This window comes from Monodelphis domestica, chromosome 1 (genome assembly GCF_027887165.1).
Source record: "Monodelphis domestica isolate mMonDom1 chromosome 1, mMonDom1.pri, whole genome shotgun sequence".
Lineage (NCBI taxonomy): Eukaryota > Metazoa > Chordata > Mammalia > Didelphimorphia > Didelphidae > Monodelphis > Monodelphis domestica.
In genome coordinates this window covers 262,335,111-262,358,897 of record NC_077227.1, presented here as the reverse complement: position 1 = coordinate 262,358,897, position 23,787 = coordinate 262,335,111, and the positions used below count along the sequence as shown (strand labels likewise).

Here is a 23,787-nt window from a genome sequence, read left to right as displayed (position 1 = left end):
AACATGAGTATTGGGATATTGGTTCCTGAGAGTGGTAGCTAAAAGGGTACCATTCAGATGTTACTATTTATAGAAAAACCTGACAGTCACTTTCTCCATACCCACAACATGTATTCATCATTTCTTTTTTTGCAGTCTACTGAAGTTTATGGACTCTTTCTCAAGATATTGTTTTGTATTTCTATATTCATAATTGAAGGAAATACTAAATTTCAGACAGAAATATGCTTTTCTCCTACCCAAATTCACTGACCCCCTGCAATCTATCCATAGAATTTATGGGTCGTATATTAAGATCCTTTGATTTAATCACTCCCTAGACCCCTACTAGCCTCAGTTTTCCAAATGAGAATGATGGAATACAGGAGTTCCAGCTGCCAAGATTGTGGGCTATCCTCATCTGGTACAAAAATTTAGGGGTCTATATATGAAGGGGGGGAGAGAGAACCATCAACATTTAAAATTATAGTTGGGAGACCAAGGACATGGCCTTATTCTCAGGAATAAGAGTGGGATGGGGGAAGAAACTGGTTTGTGGAAGAACTATTACTATTATAATTATATTTTAATGAACAAAAATAATTTTCTTCTCTGTTCCTTCTCCCCAAACATACTTATAGTCTTCATTTTTGTGAGAGAAACAAAGCTAGTGCACCATAAACCAGGAGAAAGGACTGGGAAGTCCTAGGGCATCATATTAGAGGAGATTTTCATTGCTTCCAAAACTCTACTTTTCCTTATATAATGGTGATTAAATAAAGTCTGTATTTTTCCCTTCCCTGCCCCTATTTACTGGTGCCAAAAGCAACAAGCTTCCTTGACATCTCCCTAGATGAAAGAGGGACTAATAACAATGGCTAGCATTTACATAGAATTTTAAAGTTTGCAAAGCACTTTATAAATTTTATCTCATGGAACAACTAGGTAGCACAGTGAACAGAGTGTCAGGTTTGGAGTCAGGAGGACTTAAGTTCAAATCTGATCTCAGCTACTTAGCTGTGTGACCCTGGGCAAGTCCTTTAACTCTGTTTGCCTAGTCCTTGAGCTTCTGTTTTAAAATTGTTAACTATGACAGAAAGTAAAGGCTTAAAAAAAGACACATATCATCTCATTGGATCCTCACAATAACCCTGGAGGTATGTACTATTATACGATCCCCATTTTTCAGTTAGAAATACTAAGGCAGACTCTGAGTGACTTGCTAGGGTCACATAGCTAGTAAGAGACTGAGGCAGAACTTTGGACTCAGGTTTTTCTTACTTCAGTCCAGTGCTTTATCCACTAGGCTCTCTAGCTGATTAGAGCCATAATGGGGGCCAGGGATAGAAGGAGCTAGATAATGTTGAGTCAGGGTGGGCTAGTGGACTTGGAGAAATCAGGGTAGAGTCTTTTTGGTGCTGAGGATCACCATCTGAGGGATGAGATCTCCACTTTTTTTCCCATTTGAATTAGAGAGATCTCCACTTTTCAAACAATTTTATTTCCATATTTTTATCAATGGCTTGAAAAAAGCTCAGATCACTTGTTTATCCAATTTGCCAGTGTCATAGAGGTGGGCAGGATAGCTAAAAAAATGGATGAAGGGTTGTAGTTCATACTAGACGAAGCCTCTGGGATAACTTCAAACTGAAATTCTGTGACTGATCCTTGAAGTAGTGTTATAATCTCAAAGTCAAGACTTGCTTTTCCCAAGCTGAACAAATGGAGTGGACCAGCCACCACTTTGTAGAGCAGATATGAAGGGCTCTGGCTAGGAAAGGCAGTAGTTTCTTTCATGTAGGGATCAAGGGCAATGCCCACATTGTGGCTAAGATGCAGTGGAGCAGCCTGCCAAAGCTAGTTGGCAAGACCCACAGCTTTAAATCTAAGGATCTTCTCCCATAAGTCCCTCTGGTTGCCATGTAGAAGCCAGCGGTGTGTATTCCATCCCTAACTTCCTCCTGGATGTCCTGAAAAATTTCTCACATCATCTAGTCAATGGTTAAAAAAACAAAAAACCCACCCAAACCCAAGGATAAATGGACATGTATTTTGGAGAAAAGCAAACAGGAATCCTAGCTACTAGTGGTTCCATCTCTCAAAATGAGTTTGTATTTATTCTGAGTATCCTTATTTATATATGCTGTGTCTTCCTATAGAAAGCAATCTCCTTGAGAAGAGGGGCTTTCAGCCTTTGTATTTGTATCCCCACTGCCCAATACATGGGGGCTTAATAAATATCTGTTGATTGAGCCAGAGCTCAGAGCGAGGACCTGGGTTTCTCTCACTGGGAAGGTATAATTAAGCGGAGATGAAGGGAGTTGGGGGAGCAACCATTATCAGTGTGGTTTTTAGAAGCCTAGTTGCTTCTCATCAGGGAAGGCAGGTTAGTGGACAATGTGGTCTATTCAGGTTGATTACCTACCATAAAACCTGCTACTTTCAGAGGTGACAGGAAACTAAAGAAGGCAGCCAAAGAGCTTAGGATAATTGATTTAGAACTGAAAGGAACCATATAGGTGATCTAGCCTTCCCTCCCCCCTTATAAGTGGGGAAATGAAAGCCTGGTAGAGCCAGGGGTTCAAACCCAGATCTTCCAACAGTGAATTCAGTGTCAGACAAATAAATTATTCTCTTTTCCTTTAATAAGGAGTTAAATTAAAAGATGCTGGCAGCAGTGGAAATGGCATCTGGCTAGAAGTCTAGAGAGGAAGGTCATAATGCAGTGAGGGGTAGGGGAGGGTTGGCAGGTAATAAATGGAGAAAGTGGAGATGTTGATCAAGTAGATCAAGGCCTCCCTTGCAGCATGTCCCCAATGGATATCTGCTAAAGTAGAGGACACAGTCCCTTCCTTCCAGCCCCCAGGCAGCGAGTAAATCTGTTCTCCAGAGAATGCCTCAGCTTCTTGGTGCTTGAACATTAAATGATTTTCAGGTCTGTTGTTCGTAACCTAATGTGCACAGTGTGTGTTTGCAAGGGTGAATTATAAGGAGATAAACTCAAATAAAGCCCAAGTCCATCAGAACTTCTCCTGTTGACTTGCCAGTAAATATTGCCATCTTGTGGCCACATCTTGGCTTTCTTGCCAGTGCAATTGCAGAAACAGAGAAAGAGAAGCAGGACAGAAGCCCAGGGCTCCAAGACCACACACAGTTGGAACATTTCTAGCCAGTCTAGAAAGATGACTGGACTTTCTAGGAAATAGGAAGGACCCAGAGGCAAAGAATGCAGACACTGAGATTTATCCATTTTTTATTTTAAAAGGTGACCAAAAGCCTTTTTTTTTTTCCATTCGCAAATCACCCAAACCACAGTAGAGAGTAAAGTCCTGGTGTGCTATCTGTATTCTGCCCATGATTCCATGGAAAAGTGTAATCTGTAAATCAGAGCAGGCAGCCATCTAGATAAGGAGGGAACCTAGAACCTTGTCTCCTGAACCTACCTTGGAATTCAGCCATTCTCTCCTGGGAGACCAGAAGCACTCTTGGTTTGAATCAGCATCTCTCCCATTCCAATCAATCTCTGTCACATGGCCAAGGCTCCTATCACTCCCAAATTATACCATCCAGGAGAAAGGTCTAGGAGCACTCTTGGCCACCCTGACAGGCTGTGCTGTCTTTGTTCTAAGTGAGAGATGAGGGATACACAGGGTCCTTTCAAGCCAAAATGGATTGGACTCTTCATGTGATAAACCTTTAAGCTGAGTGTTCTTAATCTGAGACCCAAGAATAGATTTCAGGGGAATCTGGGAAATGAGTGGAAAACATTAAGTCTTGTTTTGCTGACCTCTAACTGAAACTTAGCATTTTCTTCAATTTTTTTAAATAGAGACAAAAAAATTTTTTTTTTCTGAGAAGGGGTCCATACCTTTTACTAGATTGCCAAAGGGCTTCATGACACACAAAAAGATTAAGAACTGCTATTCTAAGTCCCCTTTCCTGAATAGTTGATGAATTTCTCTTATGTTTATATTAGTGTGGTTACCAGAAGACCAGGTCCTTGTCACCAGGGTGGGGGAATGAGAGGGTGAGGGAATGGACTGGCTAATTCACACTGAAGTAGGACATAGTTTGGGCATTTCTTAGCCAGAAATTAAAGGCAGCAACAGCTACCCTGACCTAAGTAAAGTGAAGTCAAGCTTTAGATGGTTCTCTTGGGTTAGAAGAAGTAATGAAACACCTCAAAAGCAAGTGTGTCATACTTATGAACACGTGCAAGACTTCCCTAAAGTTCTGGTTTCATCTCTACATTTCTAGGAGAACCAGGAAAATTCTGTGGGAGAACAAGGGCTAGAATAGGAATTATTTTTTATGTGAGAGGTTGGCTTTCTTATTCCCCATATCCTAGCTTAAAATAATGTGTCTGTTTGAATGATATATTAACACCCTTTCCCTCAAGGCCTAGACCACAGCATGGTAGATAGAGGGCTGGACTCAAGTCAGGAAGACTTGGGTTCAAACCTGCCTCAGAAATTTACTGTAGACCTTCAATAAGTCACTAATGCCTCTGAACCAGTTTCTTCACCTGTAAAATGGAGGTAATAACAACATTTCATGGCATTGTTGTCAGGATCAAATGAAACATAATAAAAATATTTTGTAATTTTTTTCAGTCCCAATATTTTATTGGAATTGGGAATTCCCTGAGAAGAAACTCTACCAATGTATATTTTGATTTTACTATGTAGCTTGTAGTTTTTAGTGATTTGCCTATGGTCCCATAGCCAGTATATGTCTGAAGCAGTACCTGAACTCTTCGCCATGTTGCTTTTTGTCAATTATAAAGCACTATGTAAATGTGGACTATTATTATTATTGGTCATTGTGTGTGGGGTGATCCTGGGTTGGTAAGGGCTATGTCAGTGGCTTGCAAAGTCTAATATGTTCTTTGAAAGACTTTGGAAAGACTTTGACCATGGGCTTTTAATGAAATACACAGAGGCTCATCATCAGAGGGTTGGCTACCAGGCAATTCATTTTGGCCACAACAACTCAAGACATAGAGTCATTGCTATCTGCATCAAAGGAGGGATATCCATGTCTGTGGAGTCCCACATTTCCAAAAGAAGTTAAAGAGAATCTGTAAATTAGGAAGCTCCTGCAAGGATGGTTGGCTGAAACCACCACTTAAGTCTTCACTTTCACCTGGGATAGCATTAAACTCAGAGTGATGGGGTGATATAAAAGTTCCTAGATTGACACTCATTGTAGAAGTCCATAGCAGTGGACTGAGAGGATTAATATATTGATGTCCAAGAGCTTGCTTAGCCCCTAGATAAAGGAGTAGTTCGCACAATTCCTTACATTTTCCTCTTGGTGATAAGCACACACATAACCTTTTACTGGTTATTAACCCCCTTTCAAGAAAATCCATTGTGGATGGCCAAGGCCATAAGAACGGATGTAGTCACTTTCTTTTCTGCTCTGACCCAATATCCACTTTCCCCATCTGTGTCCATTCTAGGAAAAGGAGGGAAGAAACTTTTAAGTCCCATCCCTTGTGTGAAATACTACTGCCACCAGTACTCTCTTCTCTGCTAATGCAATGGAAACCTACACCACACATATATTTCTATCACTACTTCCAGGTAACCTTAGACATGCCAGGCTTAAAGAACTCTCTCTCTCTCTCTCTCTCTCTCTCTCTCTCTCTCTCTCTCTCTCTCTCTCTCTCTCTCTCTCTCTCTCTCTTTCCCCCTCCTTTTTCTCTCTCTCTTTCTTTCAACTGAATTCAGTTCTTCCTCAATCCCAACTAACTAAAAACTTGGTCTTATAGAAATATGCATAAGAAAGTCAATATAAAAATTTCCTCCTCTGCATTAGGAAGCTCTAAACTTCCCTTCCAGAGGATTCTACAATGCTGGTGAATTAGATTACAATGGATTTCTTTTCCAGAGAAAGGAGGGGATGTTTTTATCCAAGTGCTCTGATAGACACTTCTACCCTTGATAACCTGATGAGGATTTTAGGACACAAGGTAGGGAGAGGACCTTAAGTTGAAAACCAAACTCCTTTATAAGGAGGATGCATTAACATGGCAAGGAATCTGCCCCAAGGGGTACCAGGTCAGGGACTGTTTCCATCAGGGCAGTAGGGATGCTTTCCTCTTCCAGTAAGATAAGCAGCAATCCCACCAGCACTACTACAATAGAAGAGGTAAGATTCATATCACCATACATATTATTAAGGAGAGTAAGGAAGAAAATAAAGCAGGAGGGCCAGTCTCAAAGCAGAATGAGGATGAATTATAAACTATTGGTTTCCCCAAAAACCTTTAGTAGGGTGAAGGAAGAAAAACACCAACTCTGAAACTTGTACAAAAGAACTGTACAATTCACATATATATTTATATACAGTATATAAATCTCTTTCTTCTCAAGGCTGAACAAACTCCAACAAAACAAAACAAACCCTAAAAGTTGTCAGTAGCTGATTCAAAAGAGAAAAGTTTTGCTTTTTTCCCCTCTTCTCTTCTCCCACTGTGGTATTCAATAACAGTGTTTTTTTTTAAAGACAAAACAAAACAACACACACACACACAAATGAGAGAATGATTTAAAAGTGCAAACATTTTGGGCACCTCTCCTGTTAGGCAGGATGTGACTGGTCAGGGTCAAAGGTCTCTGATGATCCATTCTCTCTTCATGAACTCCCCATCTGCCCTTCTCTTATACCAGTCGTCCTACTGGGAACATGGATGGGCAAGTACAGAAAGAAAGAAAGAAAGAAAGAGAATAGAAATCAAAGTCAAATGGAGCTTCAAATGAAATGGTTTTAGGAAGAGGGAGTAGAGGGCTGGGTCAGAAATCACTTTTAACCTAGGCTTGCAAGTAAACACAATTTAGTAGCCTGCCCTCATCCTTGGGGGAAATCACTTTGCAGATTAAAATGGGGAACTTCAGTGCTCTTCTTTTCTCATTCCTTACCCTAGGAAAGTGTTTGCTATTTTGGTGGTTGAGAATAGGGCTCAACTCAGTCGTGTTCAGCTGCTTCTACCCTCTGGGTTGGGGCTGAAAGAAATACTGGCATTCCCCTGCAATTTCCTTTGTATCTTCTCATTGAGAAATGAGAGGAAGCTAGAATAAATTCCCTAAGAAGATTTAAAAAGTCAAGGGAAAATGAGGACCAATAGAAAAGGGAGGGAAGGGGGAAGAGACTTACTGAATGGGTTAATGCCTTGTCTTTTTCCATGAGGAAAGGTACCCATGCTGCTACCTGTAAGGAGAAGGTCAAGATAGTTTGTCACCAAATGAGACAGAAGGGCAGTCATTACTATATCTTTTGTTCCCTATCCACATGGGAAACAAGCAGAAATCAAGAATCCATGTCTATTTTCTAGAAGTGTTCACAGCCCTTGTCTGTCAGATTGAGGAAGGTCTGGAATAGAGCATTGGACTTGGAGTCAGGAAAAACTAGGTTGGAATCTGACTTCTGACATTTAGGAACTATGTGATTCTGGGTGAGATTTTTCAAGTCTCAGTTTCATCTGTAAAATGAGATTACTTGCACCTATCTCTCAGGGTTAAGAAGATTTCTATTTGAAATGTAGAAGGTTTTTGATTTGAAGAATGGCCAGGGGCTGAGTCTAATTCAGACTAAACTCACAACTCCAGGCTGTCCCTTCTGTATACTCTCTCTTGTCCCTCTTCTAGTTCCACATCCCACTTTCCCTTTCACTCTCTCCCTTTTCATCTCAGTTTGCTTAAAGAAGAGATTGATGAGTTTAGGAGTTGAGATCTCACTGCCTAGTTCCCATATTGCTACGAATCAACTGAATGGCCTTTGGGGCAAATTTCATGTTGGATAAATTATTTCACTGGGTCTTAGTTTCCTCATTAATATGATTAGGGAGTTGGATTAAATGATCTCAAAAGTCCCTTCTACCTTTAAAATCTTTGACCTCATCTCTCTGTTTCATTCATCTCATCTGAGAATTATTCTCTGGCTGACATATCTAACAGGAGTCTTAAGCCACAACTTGGATTTCTATAACACATTAAAAGATTACAAAATACCTCATGTGTTCCCAAGGAGGCGTAAAACAAGGATATAATGAAATGGGCATAAAGTAAGTCTGACTTTACAGATGAGGAAACTGAAGCCTGGGGAGACTGATTTGTAGGTTCATTGTTTTATACATTCAGATTTAGGAAGAGAAGGGCCTTTGGGAAGGGAAGAGGAAAGGAATAAGCATTTATAAAGTGCCTACTATGTGCCAGGCACTTTGCTAAGTGCTTTATAAATGTACAGAGTCAAAAGTGAAATAGGCACTGCCCTCCGAAAGCTTACATTCTAATACACATGAGGTAGGAATGACATTTATTTGGGGTAGGTTTGACTGATTTCCTTTTAAGGAGAAAAAGGAGGACGTATTTGGGATTTGATCCTGAATAATTGGATTGGCCTGAGTTAGGGTTGACCCAGAAGAGGAGACAGCAATATATGTATTCTACTTTATGTATATTTAGAATACATATATATATATATAATTCTCTATATAAAATATATATTATATATAACATACATACTTCCAATTAATCTGAATTGGAATTAGAATTCTAATATATATTCTGATTTTATACATATATATGTGTGTATATGTGACTCTAAGCAAAATAAAAAGATATATATATATATATATATACAAGTTAGCTTTGAGAAAGAAGTCACTAGCAGCTAGAGGGACCAGGAAAGGAGACATGTTGTAGAGGATGCTCAAGTGAAATCCTAAGGAGACTGTATTATGGGAGACAGAAAAGAGAGGGAAGTACAGACCAAGCATGAGATCAGCTCATGCCACATCCTAGAGGTTGGAGATGAAGTATTTTGTGTGAAGTAAAGCAGGGAAGGCAGTAAGACTAGACTGAAGAGGACATGGAAGTGAGTAAAACCCAGGAAGGTAGGATATAAAGCGAAATTGTGATGAGTTTTCAGTGCCAAGCAGAGGAATTTATCTTTGATTCCATGGGTTACAAGCAGCCACTGAAATTTATTGAATAGGGCAGGTAACAAGGACAGACTTGCTTTTTAGGAAAATTACAAGAGACTGCATGGAGAATGGTTTGGGAAAATATTTGAGGCAAGGTAATAATCCAGGTAAAAAGGTGATCAGGACCTGAACCAGGGTGATAGGTATGTAGGCAAACTCAAAGAGATGGATACAAAAATGTTGTATGGTTAGAAATGGCAATTCTTGGCAACTGGTTGAATATGTGGGGCAAGGGAGAGTGAGGAGTCAAGAAAGACACGGGTTTTGAACCTGGGTAAGTAGAAAGATGGTGGTGTCTTTAACCGCACTAGGAAAATTCAGAAGGAGTGTTCTGGAGAATGGTAATGCTGTATTTTAGATGTCGAGTTTGAGATGTCTATGGGATATATACTATTCAAAATATCTAATAGATAGTTGATGAAGGGGGAATGAGCACAGTGGATAGAGTGCCAAACCTGGAGTCAGAAAGACTTTTCTTTTTTAATTCAAATCTGCCTTCAGAAAATTATAGTTATATGACACTGGCCAAGGCACCTAACCCTGTTTGCCTCAGTTTCCTCATCTGTAAAATAAGCTGGATAGTATCTTTAGTATATTTAGTATCTTTTATCTTTTATCTTTTATCTTTTTTAGTATATTTAGTATATTTAGTATCTTTTCCAAGAAAACCCCAAATGAGGTCATGTTTGAACAACAAAGATGTAGGAATGACGCTTAGGAGAGAGACTAGGGCTAGAAAGAGAAACCTGGGTCTTCTACATAGCATTGATAGTTGAAACTATGGGTGTCAATGAAGACATTAGTGGGAAAATACAGTGAGAGTTTAGAAGATAGCTCAGGGTAGAGCCTCGTTCCCCTGTCCCCACAGTAAGGAAGCATGATACAGAGATGGCCTCAGGAAAGGAGACGGTGAAATAGCAGTTAGACAGGAGGAGAGGTGCACAACAATATAAAAATGCTGCAGAGAGGTCTAGAAGAATGAGGGTTGAGAAAAGGCCATTAGGTCTTTGGTACTTAAGGAGGTCATGTCCAACTTTGGGAAAGAGTGAGAGAAGAAGAAATGGAGGTACCTAGGATAGGCTGCTTTTTCCCAAAGAGTCTGGCTGAGGAGGAGATAGATATAAAAGTAGATAGCTAGTTGATGGCAGGATCTTATTGCTTAATGAAACACTCATCTCTTCTTTTTCTTCTTTCCCTCAATTCCTAATATCAATAGAAACACCCAAGCAAAAAAAAAAAGAGCTTTAAAATGGGGTAAAAGAAAAAGTGGTAATTGTTTGTCTAAAATGGATTAAAGACAGAGAAACAAATCTATGAAAGGGTCTACTAGCTCCTGAAGTCCAGAATATGGACAATAGCAGTGGTTTAGCAAAACAGCCATTAAGAATAGAACTGACAGCACCAAAAAACAAATGAATAATAACAAAAAAAAGTAGAAAATGAAAAGGTATATTTGTGAAGGTGGGGAGAAAAAATTTTAAACCCACAGCTATCTGCCTTCTAGCAATGGATATCATGGAAACTGCTCTTTCCGAAGTTAGAGATGATCCCTTAACTGCTAAAAGCCTAATGGCCCTTTCTATGTTCTCATTGTTCTTGACATTCCCTGCAGCATTTCATAAGGGATGGGAAGATAGAAGTGAGCTAGTCTAAACTGAGGATCAAATACAATGACTTGTCCAGAGCTAGGAAACGGGAGAGTTGGAATGGAACACAGGTCCGGTGACTCCAAATTTGTGCTGTTTCTGATATACTAAGACAGACACTGGGAGAAAGGCAAGAAGGGGAGGGAAAAGAGGTGAAAGTCATAGGGAGAAATATGTGGGTAAGAAGGTTAAGGGATGGGATAAAGACAGATGTGATGGAGAGAGGAGGATATACGAATAGTTTTAGACACTTAGGGGAAAAGATGACCTAGGAATGAGAGACATATAAAATTGAAACCAAATGTGGGTGTCCTCTGATAAACTCAAGGGCAGAGTGTATCTCACATAGGAACCTATTTCATTGTGACATGAAGGGCCAAGAACTCAAATTCCAAGAAGACTAAAGGAGGGGTCAATTTTGAAAAAATTATCACTCTGTAGAATTGTTCCATCAAAAACTCTGATTTCCTTTTTTCGCCATTCCCTGATTGCCTCCCCACCCATATACTGGCGCTTTCAGAGATTGCAAAGGTAGGACCATCCATAGCTCCAACTTAAATTCCTTCTGTCTGGTGTACAAGCCCCAAGGAATCCACCAGAGGGCAATATAGCCTCCTCTTGGGATGACTGCTACAATGTCCCTGTTTCCCAAACCTTGCTGAGCTTCTAAATATTTTGGGAGGTAATAGCTCATTTTGCTGCTGCTCCCTAACTTCCCTCAGACTTCTTTGCTATTTATTTGCTCTATCTTTCTTCCCTCACAATACAGTTCCTCTTGTGTTTAGCACTAAGGCATGTACTTTCTACTTGAGGAGCTTTGGGGCTGGGGTTTTTTTCCCCAATCACCCACCAGGTCACTATATAGAAATCATATTTTATAGATTCAACAGCAGTGCTTGAGGTGGAGGAGAGGTGACATTATTAAACAGAAAGGTCTCTGAATTTAACAGCAACCATAAGGCTCTCAGATTCAGAGTCTGTAAAAACATGAAGGAATCTTAGAAATTGAGTCCAATTCTTTCATTTTACAGATAAAGAAACTGAGGTCCAGAGAAAGGGAAGGGATATGAACATCTCATCTTTTCTTCTGGCAAGGATACTTTTTCTGGTTAGTGAAGTGAGATCCTAAGTCATTGTACCATAACTCTGTACTGTACTAAATGCTGAACCCCCACCACTTGTCTGCTTTTTTTAGCATGCAATTCACTGCTCATGCCTGCGTAGCCAGCTGAGCCTATATTATTCTTTAGTCTGGTAACCAAAGTTGGATAGTCTTCTTAAAGAAAGTTAAGACACTCCCAAGCCTCAGGGATCACCAGTTGTCATTTTTCTCCCTTTAAATGTAAATATTCTGAATTCTAAAAGAAAATTGAGGTAAAGAAGGTTAGGAGAACCCCAAACACTTGGGACTTGGATTGGTCATCTGGAGAAACTCAGGCTATAAAGTAAAGAAGGTTAAGAGAACCCCAAACACTTGGGACCTGGATTGGTCATCTGGTGAGACTCAGGTTATAAGGTAAAGAAGGTTAGGAGAACCCCAAACACTTGGGACCTAGATTGGTTATCTGGAGAGACTCAGGTTATAAGGTAAAGAAGGTTGGGAGAACCCCAAACACTTGGGACCTAGATTGGTTATCTGGAGAGACTCAGGTTATAAGGTAAAGAAGGTTAGGAGAACCCCAAACACTTGGACCTGAAGAGGCTCACATTATCAGGTTACCATGCCCAATCACCCCACTTGTGAGGAAGTGGTGAACAAGAGGAGACTAGCCACTTACCTCCTTCCTTTCTCACTCCCAGGCAGCCTTTTAGCTCTTGTAGTGAGATAGATTTGTCCTTGTTCAGGTCACAGTAGTCTGTAAAACGCCGGGCACATTTCTTGGGTTTGGCCTTCTTCTTCACATATCTTTTGAAGGGCTTCATCTCCCTCTTGCTGATGTCATTGCTGCCATTATTATCCAGTTGGCTAAAGTACCAGTGTACCACACGCTCCTCCAGAGTGTGACTTGGATCTGGCTCAGAGAACCTAGGCCCAAAGAATACCAATCCCACCACTCAGATTCCTCAGAATGTCTCCCAAAAACAGAAGTCAGAGCCACGTGGGATCATTTCCTGAGAATCAATGACACACAAGGAACTGGGCTGAGTAAGTTCCTTTCCCCACTCAGACCATTGAGGACATCTGGTTCACCGTCTCCCAATTTGAATCTAGATAGAGCATTTGTTCCCTCAAGAACCCACAAACTGAGAGAACTTGCCTGAGTTAGACCAGGAGATTCCTCACTAAGGCTCCATAGATTAAGTGGGAAAGTCAAAGACAAAGGTCAGAATATATAGCTCCTTCTAAAATAGGGATTTTAGTCTTTTTTTTGTCACGGGACACTTTGGTAGCCTGGTGATGCCTATGGATTCCTCAGAATAGTATTTTTAAATGTAAGAAATAAAATTCAAAATATTATAAAGGAAACCAAATATGCTGAAATCAATTATCACTATATTTTTAAAAATGAGTTTGGGAGCAGCTAAATGGTTTTGTGGATTGAGAGACTAGAGGTCTTGGGTTCAAGTTTATTTTCAGACACTTCTTAGCTGTATGACCCTGGGAAAATGACTTAATCTCCATTGCCTAGCCCTTATTCTGCTTCTGCCCTGGAACCAATACACAGTATTAGTCCCAAGATGGGAGGTAAGAGGTTAAAAAATGAGTTCACAAAACCCAGGTTAAGAATTCCTGTTCTAGTTCAATGCTTATTGCTCGACATATACATTTTGACACATACTTCCCAAAATTCTCTGTGTAATCACTCCTAAGTATTTGAGTCTATACTATGTGCTTGCTTCTACAGTTGCCCTCAAAGAGCTTCTTGCAATTCACTGAGGAGACACGTTTTTAACACATAAGACAAAACTATTTAGCTAATTGTATCTTGTATTACTGGGGAGGGGGGAGATAATTAGGCATGGTATAAAAGCACTGAATGGAAAGTCCAATGACCTGAGTCCAAGTGCCTACTCTGCTGCTTAATATCCTCCCTTGTGAAATAGACAGAGGTCCATATAGTTAAAGTTATGGTTTCTCCAGTAGTAACACTATGGCTGTGAGAGTTGTTTTATAAGGAAAACTGAGCACTGCAGAATTGATGCTTCTGAATTGTGGGAGCTGGAGAAGACTTTTGAGAGTCTGTTGGATAGCAAGGAAATCAAATAAGTTAATACTGAAAGAAATTAATTCATACTATTTACTGGAAGGTCAAATACTGAAGCCAAAGCTTAAATACTTGGACCACATAACAAGATGGCAGAAATTGTTGGAAAAGACTCTGAGGTTGGGAAAGATGGAAGGCAAAAGAAGGAGATGGCAGAGAATGAGATGGGATAGATAGTGTCATGGAAACAAAGAAACATGGTCTTGGACAGACTTTAGAAGAGAGAAGGACCTGGTGTGCTATGGTCCATGAGAGGTCACGAAGAGCTGGACATGGCTGAATGACTGAATAATACTTGTACTTGCCTATCACTCAAGACTGTTACAAGGAGAATATTTTGTAGAACTGGAAATGCCATATAAATTTGTAGTAGAAGTTTATAGTATATCTATCTATACTATATATATAAATGTACATTATATATGTTTGTATCATAGCAAAATGTGTTGAAAATAGTAAAAAAAATCCACAAAAGTTTGGAAGAGAGATTATAATGGGTTAGATGAGTCAGAGAAGACTTTGTATAGGAGTTAGATTCTTGAGTAAAAAAAAACTGCATATATCCTCATTGACATGGGGTGAATATAAAGTTACATTTATACATGCAGCTTATGGAAACCATTCTCAGCTTTAGAGTCATCTCATATAATTTATTAAATAGCTGCAAAAGAAGGAACAAAATATATCAGACACCCTTAGCACATGACCAACTAAATAGAGGCACTTCTCTTAGATGGACAGACTATGTTGATAATGCTGAAGCTTCCATCTGATCACTTAAGGAAGATTATGAATATGATCTCCTGATGGAGGAGTCAGGCAAAGCCCAATAGCTTCTAATCCCAGTTTTGGTCACCAGCTCTTTAAATGACTTCATTATCACCACTTGCTTTGATATTACTGGGCAATTTTTTTTCCAGAAAAAGGAATGTGAGACAAAGAAGCCTACAAAGCTTGCCTTGACAACAGAGCTCTAGGACAGAAGGTTATCATGAGTAAACATTTGACTAAGAGGGAGAGAAGACCTTAAGAGATTTGAAACTCTCCTAGAGGTTCATTATCGAATAAGAATCATAAAGTTGAAAAAAGATTTTAGAAGGCATCACATCCACCTTGATACGTAGTCTTCCAGTATCTACTAGAAGACCTCTAGGACTAGGGACATCCTAACCCTTCTTCCCTCTCCTCATTTCTACTTTTGGACAGCTCTGATAAGACATTTTTCTCCAAATCAAGCCTAAATCTAATTCTATGTAATTTTCTATTCTATCTATAATCTATTTTATAATCTATCTATAATCTATATTATCTATAATCTATTTGATCTATTTTTCTTGGTTCTTTTTAGAACCAAAACCAAAACCAAAACCAAAAACTTAATCTTTTTTTCATATAATAGGACTTCAAATGCATGAAGACAATGAAGTCTTCCCTTCTCCAGACTAAATAACCCCAGTTTCTTGTCTGCTAAGCATCTTTCTTTTCATCCTCCCACAGAGGTATTCTGGTTTGTCAAAATCTTTCTTTAGATATGCCACCCAAAATTGAACACAACTCTTAACCTGAGACTACCATGTTGATCAGATCAGACTATAGTGAAATTATGTGGACTTCCCACTATTTTGGACACTACTTTTATTTAACTTTTTGATGGACTATGGTATTAAACTTATAGTCCATGAATATGCCCAGGTTCTGTTTTTCATTGAAACTGTTGTTTGGTCATTCTTCTTCCAGTCTCTATTTCTGCCACTGGTATTTTTAAACCAAGTGTACTATTACAACACTATTAAATCTCATTTTAATAAATTCAATCTATATATTTAATGGGTATGTTTTTGGATCCTGACTTTGTTGTCAAATGTGTTAGCTATCCTTTCCTTGCTTGGGGTTATCTACATATTTGATAAGCACAATGGATATCCAGGGCATTCAACTTCAAGTCTTCCTCTAGGGATTAACCCACAATAGATCAGGATCAACTGGTGGCCTGGTAAATTTGATTTGATGGATTTCCATGCCAGGAAGAGTGACTAGATGCAAAAAAAGAGTCCATTACCTCTCTTTGATCTGCTCAGATTCCTAACAAAGGAGATTGAGTAGGAACTATGCTGGTGGCAGCAACCCTTCTCCTGTTCAGAAAAATTTCTATGGCTGTTCCCATTGACGACCTTAAAAAATTAGAGAAATAAAAAGTAACATCCCATGGAAAGTTTGGGGTGTCTTTGCTCTATCATTTATCTTATGATTATATGTAATTCAGAGAATCTGTTCTGAACAGAATCCAAAGAGGATTACATAAATACCAGTAAGTTGTCATTAATGCTGTCTTTAAGGATCCTAAAACTGTTGCAGTTTTTTAAATTGTTTTTATAGTTTTTTATTGACAGTTGGAGGTATTATTTGTACAGGCTCCATACAATTCTTAGACATGGAACCTAAAAAACAAAAACAAAAACAACAACCCTTACCTTCCATTTTAGAATCTTGTAGATTGGTTCTAAGGCAGAAGAGAAATAAGGGCTAGGCAATGAGGATTAAGTGACTCATCCAGGGTCACACAGCTAGGAAGTGTCTGATTTGAACCCAGGACCTCCTGTCTCTAGGTCTGGCTCTCAAAGCACAGAATCACCTAGTTCCCTCCAAATATCACATTTTTCTAGGAAAAAGTTTAGAAATTTGGTGAAGGTAGAGTTTTGTCTTCAAGTTATATAGTGGTCTGTTTTTAAGCATTCTAGTACATTTTTTACAGGAATAAATTGCATGGCTGGTCTCTGTCATCTGACTATACCAGGTGGGCACTTGAACACAATTTCTTTTGAGATTATAGCCCATGAAGTTCCTTGCTGGGGGGGGGGGGAAGAAAGATTGCAGTTATAGTTCCAAAAGTGACCCAGCCAATTGGCCACAATCTCCTTACACACCCCATGAAGAGTAGACATTGAGAAGGAAAGACTGGCTAGATGCAAAAAGAGTCTGACACCTACTTACCCATCAGAATCATTTCTAAGAAGAAGGGAGGGAAAAGCTGCTAACCCTGAAGCAGTGAGGTTTACTGTCTGTCCCTCCCTTGCTAGGGGGAGGTCATGGGATCCTCAGGCAAAATGAAGCTTTTCCTTTAACCTTTAGGATCAGCATAACGTAATGTCTCACCTAAAGCATGGAATAATAAAGCCTCAGTCAGGGCAAAATGGAAAACAGTGGGTCATCCGACCCACTGGTCCTGCCAAGGAAAGATTGCTCCCTCCAACATGTGCTCCCAGGGCTCCATCCTGTCCAGGTTTCAACTGCTCTGTCGACAGAGGCTTTCCCTACCTTCTCTTAGGGTTATGCCACAGCAATAAGTCATCTCATTTCCCCCCATTTCACATCAATCAGCAACCCTTGTGTACCTCTCCTACATCCTTAGGAGTTAACATTTCTTAAGCCTAAACTTCCTACCATCCTTAAATTGAATCTTGCTTCCTGTTCACAATTCGGCTTCATTCTGATGGCTTCAATCACTCCTCCCACCTCCCTTTTCTGTATGCCCCCAGATATAGTGCCCAGGAGCCAGTTCTCCAAAGCATGGAGCCCCGATGACTTGTATCTTCAAGAATTCTGGACCCTTCTCCTGCTCCAACCTCTAGGTACAGCGTTTCCCCTGGTCCTAGTCAGAATGAGCACCATGCCTTTGGATGTTTTTCCACTGCTTATACATTAGTGCCATTTTGGATCCTTATAATGCTCCCCTAACAGTTGGCATAAAAGCACGGGGTCCTGTTTGAGTAGCCCCCAAAGAGATGAAGTCTCATTTTAGGCTAATTCAGAATGGGAAACTCAAGTATTCTCACCACCAGATTCAACCAAACAACAATACAATAGTGACTCTTCTTCTGCCTTCTTTCCCTCCTCCAGCTGCCATCCTAGGATAAGGAAAGTTATTTCTAAGGGATAAGGCTCTTGTTCTTGCTGAGAGAAGGCAGATAAAAAGCAGGTGTCCTATCAGAGAGTCAAGACTACTGGAACTGCCAGAAAGAAAGACGCCTCATGGGGGAGAGGAGGGGAAGGAAACTCAGAGCAATATTTAATGAATAAAAATAGCTCCCTAGGAAGATGGGGAATCTGGGGAGAGTAATCATCATACCTTTAAGCAAGCACACATGATGAAGGCTAGTCATAAAAGTATTTTTTTAAACCCTTACCTTCCATCTTGGAGTTAATACTGTGTATTGGTTCTAAGGCAGAAGAGTGGTAAGGGCTAGACAATGGGGGTTAAGTGACTTGCTCAGGGTCACACAGCTAGGAAGTGTTTGAGTCTAGATTTGAAATCAGGACCTCCTGTCTTTGGGCCTGACTCTTAATCCACTGAGCCACCTAGCTGCTCCCCAACCCCTAAAAGTAATTTTAATGAATGAAAAGATATATTAAACATTTATTATATGCTAACTGCTAGGGGCACAACTACAAAAACAGAGACAGCCCATTCCCTCCAGAGGTACTAGTGAGGGAGGATGACACAAAAGGAAGAGTGGGGGCCTGGGAGGGACATTTTTGTTTGGAAAGTTATCTGAATAGTAGAGGAACAGATAAAAGTTGTGTGATAAACACCATTTAAACTCCACTGTTGGCTGGGGAGCTTCTGAAAATCCAATGAGAGGTAACCAAATTACCATAGTTTGTGCAAAATCTGACCAAGGTTGAAACCCAGCAGGACAATGGCTAAGCCTTCCCCAGCCAACTCATGGGATCTGGATGTGTGCACATCACATTGAAAATACATAGAGCTCTAAAGGCCACTAGGTGGCACAGTGGATGGAACACTGGGTTTGGAATCAGGTAGACTCCTCTTCATGAGTTCACATCCAGCCTCAGACACTTACTAGCTGTGTGACCCTGGGCAAGTTATTTAGCCCTGTTTGCCTTAGTTTCTCATCTGTAAAATGAGCTGGAGAAGGAAATGCCAAACTTCTCCAGGATCTTTGCCAAAAAGACCAAGAATGGGGTCAGGAAGAGTCTGATACAACTTTAACAACTGAACAGGCAGATAGTGGGGGGAAAAGATTCTAGCGACAGAGGACTCATGTTAAAATCTCACTTCTGGTGCTTATATCCTGTGTGACCTTGGGTAAGTCACTTAACTTGGGTCTCAGCTGGTGGTCCCTCTCAGCTCTACATCTATGACCCTAAGAGGCGGGCTAGGTACAGGCTACTTCACAAAGGAACAGAGCAGAGGGCAGCCCAAACATGGCTATAAAATAGGAAGCAAATATCCCCAGTATCTTCCAGTAAATCTCTCATATTGTCATTGACTAGAATCCTTTTGATCTTACCTCCAGCTCTTAGATCAGTGCTTTCCACTCAGTTAGGAGTTATGATTCTTCATCTGATTTCAAATCCTGATCTTGTTCAATCCCCCTGCCTCTCAGGAATTCCTTGACATTAAGCAAATATGGTTGGCAGCCACTTCTCCATAAAAAAATAAAAAGCTATCACCTTGTACTCTTGATAGTTCTGCTGAGTGATATCAATTAGCAACCAGAAGATTTTGGGGAAGTTACAAAATTGATCTTTAGTAAAGAAAAAATAGAAATTCTGATCTGAAAGCCAAGGAACTACCCTATTATTGTCCTCTACGGCATTTATGCCATAGAAGCGAAGGAGAACATTTATTAAGCATCTACTACATGCTGAGCACGGTTCCAAATGTCCCATTTGATCCTCATGACAACCCTGAGACATAGTTTTTATATTATCTGCATTTTACAGTTCAGGAAATTGAGGCAGACAGAGGTTCAGTGACTTGCTCAGGGTCATACAACCAGTAAGTGTCTGAAGCTGCATTTGAAGTCAGGTCTTCCTGACTTGTAGGTTGGCACTCTACCTACTGTGCCACCTAATGAACAGGACATGATGCCACTGCCTTTGCAGACTCTCAATGGGGTAAGGAACAAGAATGCCAGAACCCAGGACCTAGGTCTGGTTCTCAATCCATTGACCTACGCGGCTTGGTGAGATGAAAGACTATATATTTTATCCTCAATATAATATTACTTCAGATATCATCTATCCCCTGAAGTTGCATTTTAGAGGTAGCTTCAATTGCCCAATTCCTGACCCAGTTCTTTCTCCATTTCACCATAGTCTAGAAGTCCTATGGCTCTATGGAGTCAGGAACACCTGAGTTCAAATCCAGACTACCTGTAAAATAGCACCTACCTCCCAGAGTTGTTATGAGGATCAAATGAGATCTCATTTGCAGAGAACTTAGTATGGTGTTTAATATCTATATTGGTGCTATCTGAATGATTGTTTTCTTTTCTTTCTTCAGGATTGAAAGTGGTGGCATGGAAAATTTCCTATGACCAAAGACCATCAATTTTACATCTCAATATTTATAGAATTGTAGAATTAATTATTAATAATTAATTAACAATATCCTCATTTTGCCATTGATTAAACCAAAGTTGAGACTGATGTAGTGACTTGCTGGTTAATGGCAAAACTAGACTTAGAACTTTACCCTCTTAAATCCTAGCCCAGTGGAATAAAAATGCAAATATAGCAGCAGATTCTTGTCATTCTGAGGAACTTGAGGGAAAAAGACAAGAGTACCAATCATCAGCAAATGGCCCAAATGGTCCCATGAACACAAGAACCAGTCAAGATCTTTATGCCTGACTGAAAGGCAGAAGTCACCACAAAAATTTTGATCTATTCTCACTAATTTCAATACATTTTCTGTCAGGGCAGGTTTGAAAGTCAAGAATAATAAATAGCAAAAGGGTTAGAGTTATGAGAGAGCTTAGAAGAGGATGAGAAAATACTCTGGATGGGGGCTGGTCAGTGAGGTAGAAATCTCTTCGTGGTTGCCATTATCAAGACCAAAAACTTCTCATTCAAGTAAGATTCCTCCATCAAAAGTCCAGGGAACTTTAGATTTAATCACCAGAGTCTGATGGCTAGAGTTAGGAAGATCTATGCCAAATATAGAGGCCAGGTCTGATAAGAATTATCATGCATTCACTAAGTAATCAAAATAGACAAACTTCTGCATTTTCCCCAAGTTCTTGGTAGAGAGAAGTGTTCTTGGGGCATTACATATCCTCTGCCTATGTTCCCAAAGACTATCCTACCTTCTGAGGTAGCTGCCACAGATCTTGATTGTCTAGGACTTTTTGCCCTCTTCTCTCTCTTCCCACCTCCATAGAACCAAGGTGACATGGTATACATGAAATCCAAAATGGGGCACTTCCAGGGAAATCCAAAGAAACCAAAGAATCCTGGGGTTTTAGTCACTAGGAATCAAGTCCCAATATCATTTGCTCTAAGCTAAGAAGAAGAGGTGTTTCTGATGCATGTAACACCATAAAGCAAGGACAAAATAAAGGCCTCTCTATATGACCTATATAGAATTTGGGAAATTATTTTAAAGGCTTGAAAATGGCTTCTTTTAACTGTCTCAGATTGAGAATCTAAAGTAAAATTAGACCTTTTCTTGTAGGGACTTTTCTCTGACCCAGATTTAAATAATCCCCAGATTTGAATTTAAAAAAATCCTCAGATTAAAAAAATTAAATATAAAATTTTAAATCCTTAGACTTAAATAATATTGATGATATAGAATGATAAAGCCATTTGAACTTAGAATGACTCATTTCTCATTAATAAAAGAAAAATCAGCTTGCATAGTAGTGGGACCTATAGGAAGGGATTTTCTCATGCTCAGTGTAAAGACAGAGAAGCTATCCAGTATTTGCCCAGGGGGTAGCCAGGTGGCACAGTGGCTAGAGCATTGGGCTGGAGTCAGGAAGAATCATCTTTCTGAGTTCAAATCTGATCTCACTTACTAGCTGTGTGACCCTGGGCAAGTCACTTAACCTTGTTTGCCTCAGTTCCTCATCTATAAAATGAACTAGAGAAGGAAATGGCAATAGTATTTTTGCAAAAAAAAAAAAACAAAAATGAAAATGAAAACCCAAATGGAATTACAAAGAGCTAGATGCAACTGAAATAACTGAATGACAACAACAATTTGGCCACAAGGGACACATCTAATGAACTTGCATGCTATAGACTGTGCAATCTGGAGGTCCACCTATATGTGGAAGGCAGAACCTGTTGATTAAATTGATGCAATGAGAGTATCAAACTCTGAAGTTCCAAATCCTGATTCATTGACTAGTTGCTTGTTCTTTCTGATGTGAGAAGTCATACCAATGTATTTAAATATACTTAAAAATATACATATTCTTAAAATTCTACCTAAACTCTGTTCTTCTATAGTTCTGCATTGTTTCCTTTCCTTTTTTATAACCCATATCTTCTTAATAACAACTCTAATACAAAGGGGGGATTGAGTTAAATGACATGCCCAAAGTCACAAAGCTAGGAAGTGTCTGAGGCCAGATTTGAACCAGAGTCCTCCTGATTTCAGGCCTGGTGCTCTATCCACTGTACCACCTAGCTGCCTCTAAGGAACTGTGGCCAACAGAGTTAAGGGACTTGTTCAGGGTCGCATAGCTCATAAGTGTCTGAGGCTAGATTTGAACTCAGGAAGATGAGTCTTCCTGACTCCCAGTCTTATGCTCCATCCACTGTGTCACCTAACTGTCCCTCATAGTTTCCCCCTGCTCTCACCAATTACGTTCCTCCCACCATGCCCATAATCATTGCTTCCAATTAGAATTCCCCATCTCCTAATCCAATTATTCTCATTCTATACTCTATATTTTGCCAATGAATAAGAAGTCATTTGGCCTACAAAAAGAATACTAAAAAGGTACAGAGTATTATATTCTGCTAAGCCAAAAGGAGAGAGAAAAAGGAAAGTTTTCAATTGGACATAGTCCTATAATGAGGGAGGAAAAAGGATTTTCTGTATCCCCAGGTTCCCTGCTGAATCAGAAAAGTCCTACTCACCTTCCACCTCCAGTGGGTGCTGCAGAATTAATGGCCTGAACCATGTCTGTGGTGAGGGCGTCTAGCAAACTGGTAATAAATTCCATTTTCTTTCCTTCTGGACAGCCTATGGGAAAAGAAAAGATGATTGTTGTCAGCTAGACAGAGAATGTGCTTCTCCCGACTAGAAGAATCTTGCATTAGAAGAGCTTTAGAAGTCATCTAGTCCAGCCACCCATTCTATGAATATTCCTACAGTATGCCTCACAAGAGCTCCAGTGACTGGGAGCCTTTCTGTAGAAGCAACATTTTTCATAGCTGGAAAACCAAGTATTTGGAAGATCTTCCTTATATTGAAACAAAATCTGCTTCTTGCCTACTGGGAACAAAATGAATGTTTTCCCTTCATGTGGTTTTTATTTTGTATCCTTGATTTCTAATAATCCTTAATAAACCTCATAAAATATAATATTTTATTATTAGATACTAATTTAATTTTTATAACATATAATGTGTATATATGTATGTGTTAGTACATTTTGTAGATACAAAGGTGTAAGCAAAGTGAGTGCCCATTGATTGAAGAATGACAATAAATTGTCATGGATGAATGTAATAGGTATTATTTTGCCAAAAGAAATGATGAATATGAAGATTTGGAAAACTTGGGAATATTTATAGCAACTTATTCAGTAGTTTACTGATAAATCAAAACAATTTATATGTTGATCACAATAATTTAAAGGAAAATAACACTGAAAGATAGCAGAATTCTGATCCGTGTATTGATTAATGGTGACTGTATAGGGAAGCATATCTCTGCAGAAAGAAGATGGGGGATTTGGGATTCGGGTGGATGGTACTTACATAGTCAGATGTGGTAATGTTTCTCTTTCACTTCACTTTGATTATTTAACATAAGCGATAGTTCTTTTGGGTGGGGTATAATGCATGAAATTATTGGGGAGGAGTAGGCTATAAATGTGTGTGTGTGTGTGTGTGTGTGTGTGTGTAAAAAGAGACAGGGACTCTCATGTTACCCTTTTAACTCTTAGATCCATTTTCTGTTATCTCTCATGGGAACCTT

The 23,787-nt window shown here is 39.6% G+C and overlaps 1 protein-coding gene and 1 long non-coding RNA gene across 3 annotated transcripts in view; one reads left to right on the top strand and one right to left on the bottom strand.

Moving 5' to 3' along the window:
• Positions 1-6,302: 6,302 nt before the first annotated feature.
• Positions 6,303-23,787, bottom strand: part of SMOC1 (SPARC related modular calcium binding 1) — a 207,749-nt gene continuing 190,264 nt past the window's right edge. For both annotated transcript variants that reach the window (XM_007472901.3, XM_007472900.3), the window contains exons 10-13: positions 22,722-22,827; positions 12,393-12,640; positions 7,141-7,194; positions 6,303-6,664 (exon numbers count right to left, since the gene is read on the bottom strand). In XM_007472901.3, coding sequence (XP_007472963.1) covers positions 6,648-6,664; positions 7,141-7,194; positions 12,393-12,640; positions 22,722-22,827 — 425 coding nt within the window. In that variant the 3' untranslated portion in view covers positions 6,303-6,647. The remainder of the gene's footprint in view (positions 6,665-7,140; positions 7,195-12,392; positions 12,641-22,721; positions 22,828-23,787) is intronic.
• On the top strand, positions 12,559-23,108 carry LOC103105254 (uncharacterized). The gene is made up of 2 exons (XR_457374.2): positions 12,559-12,760; positions 22,827-23,108. It is a non-coding gene; the product is annotated as an uncharacterized LOC103105254 (long non-coding RNA).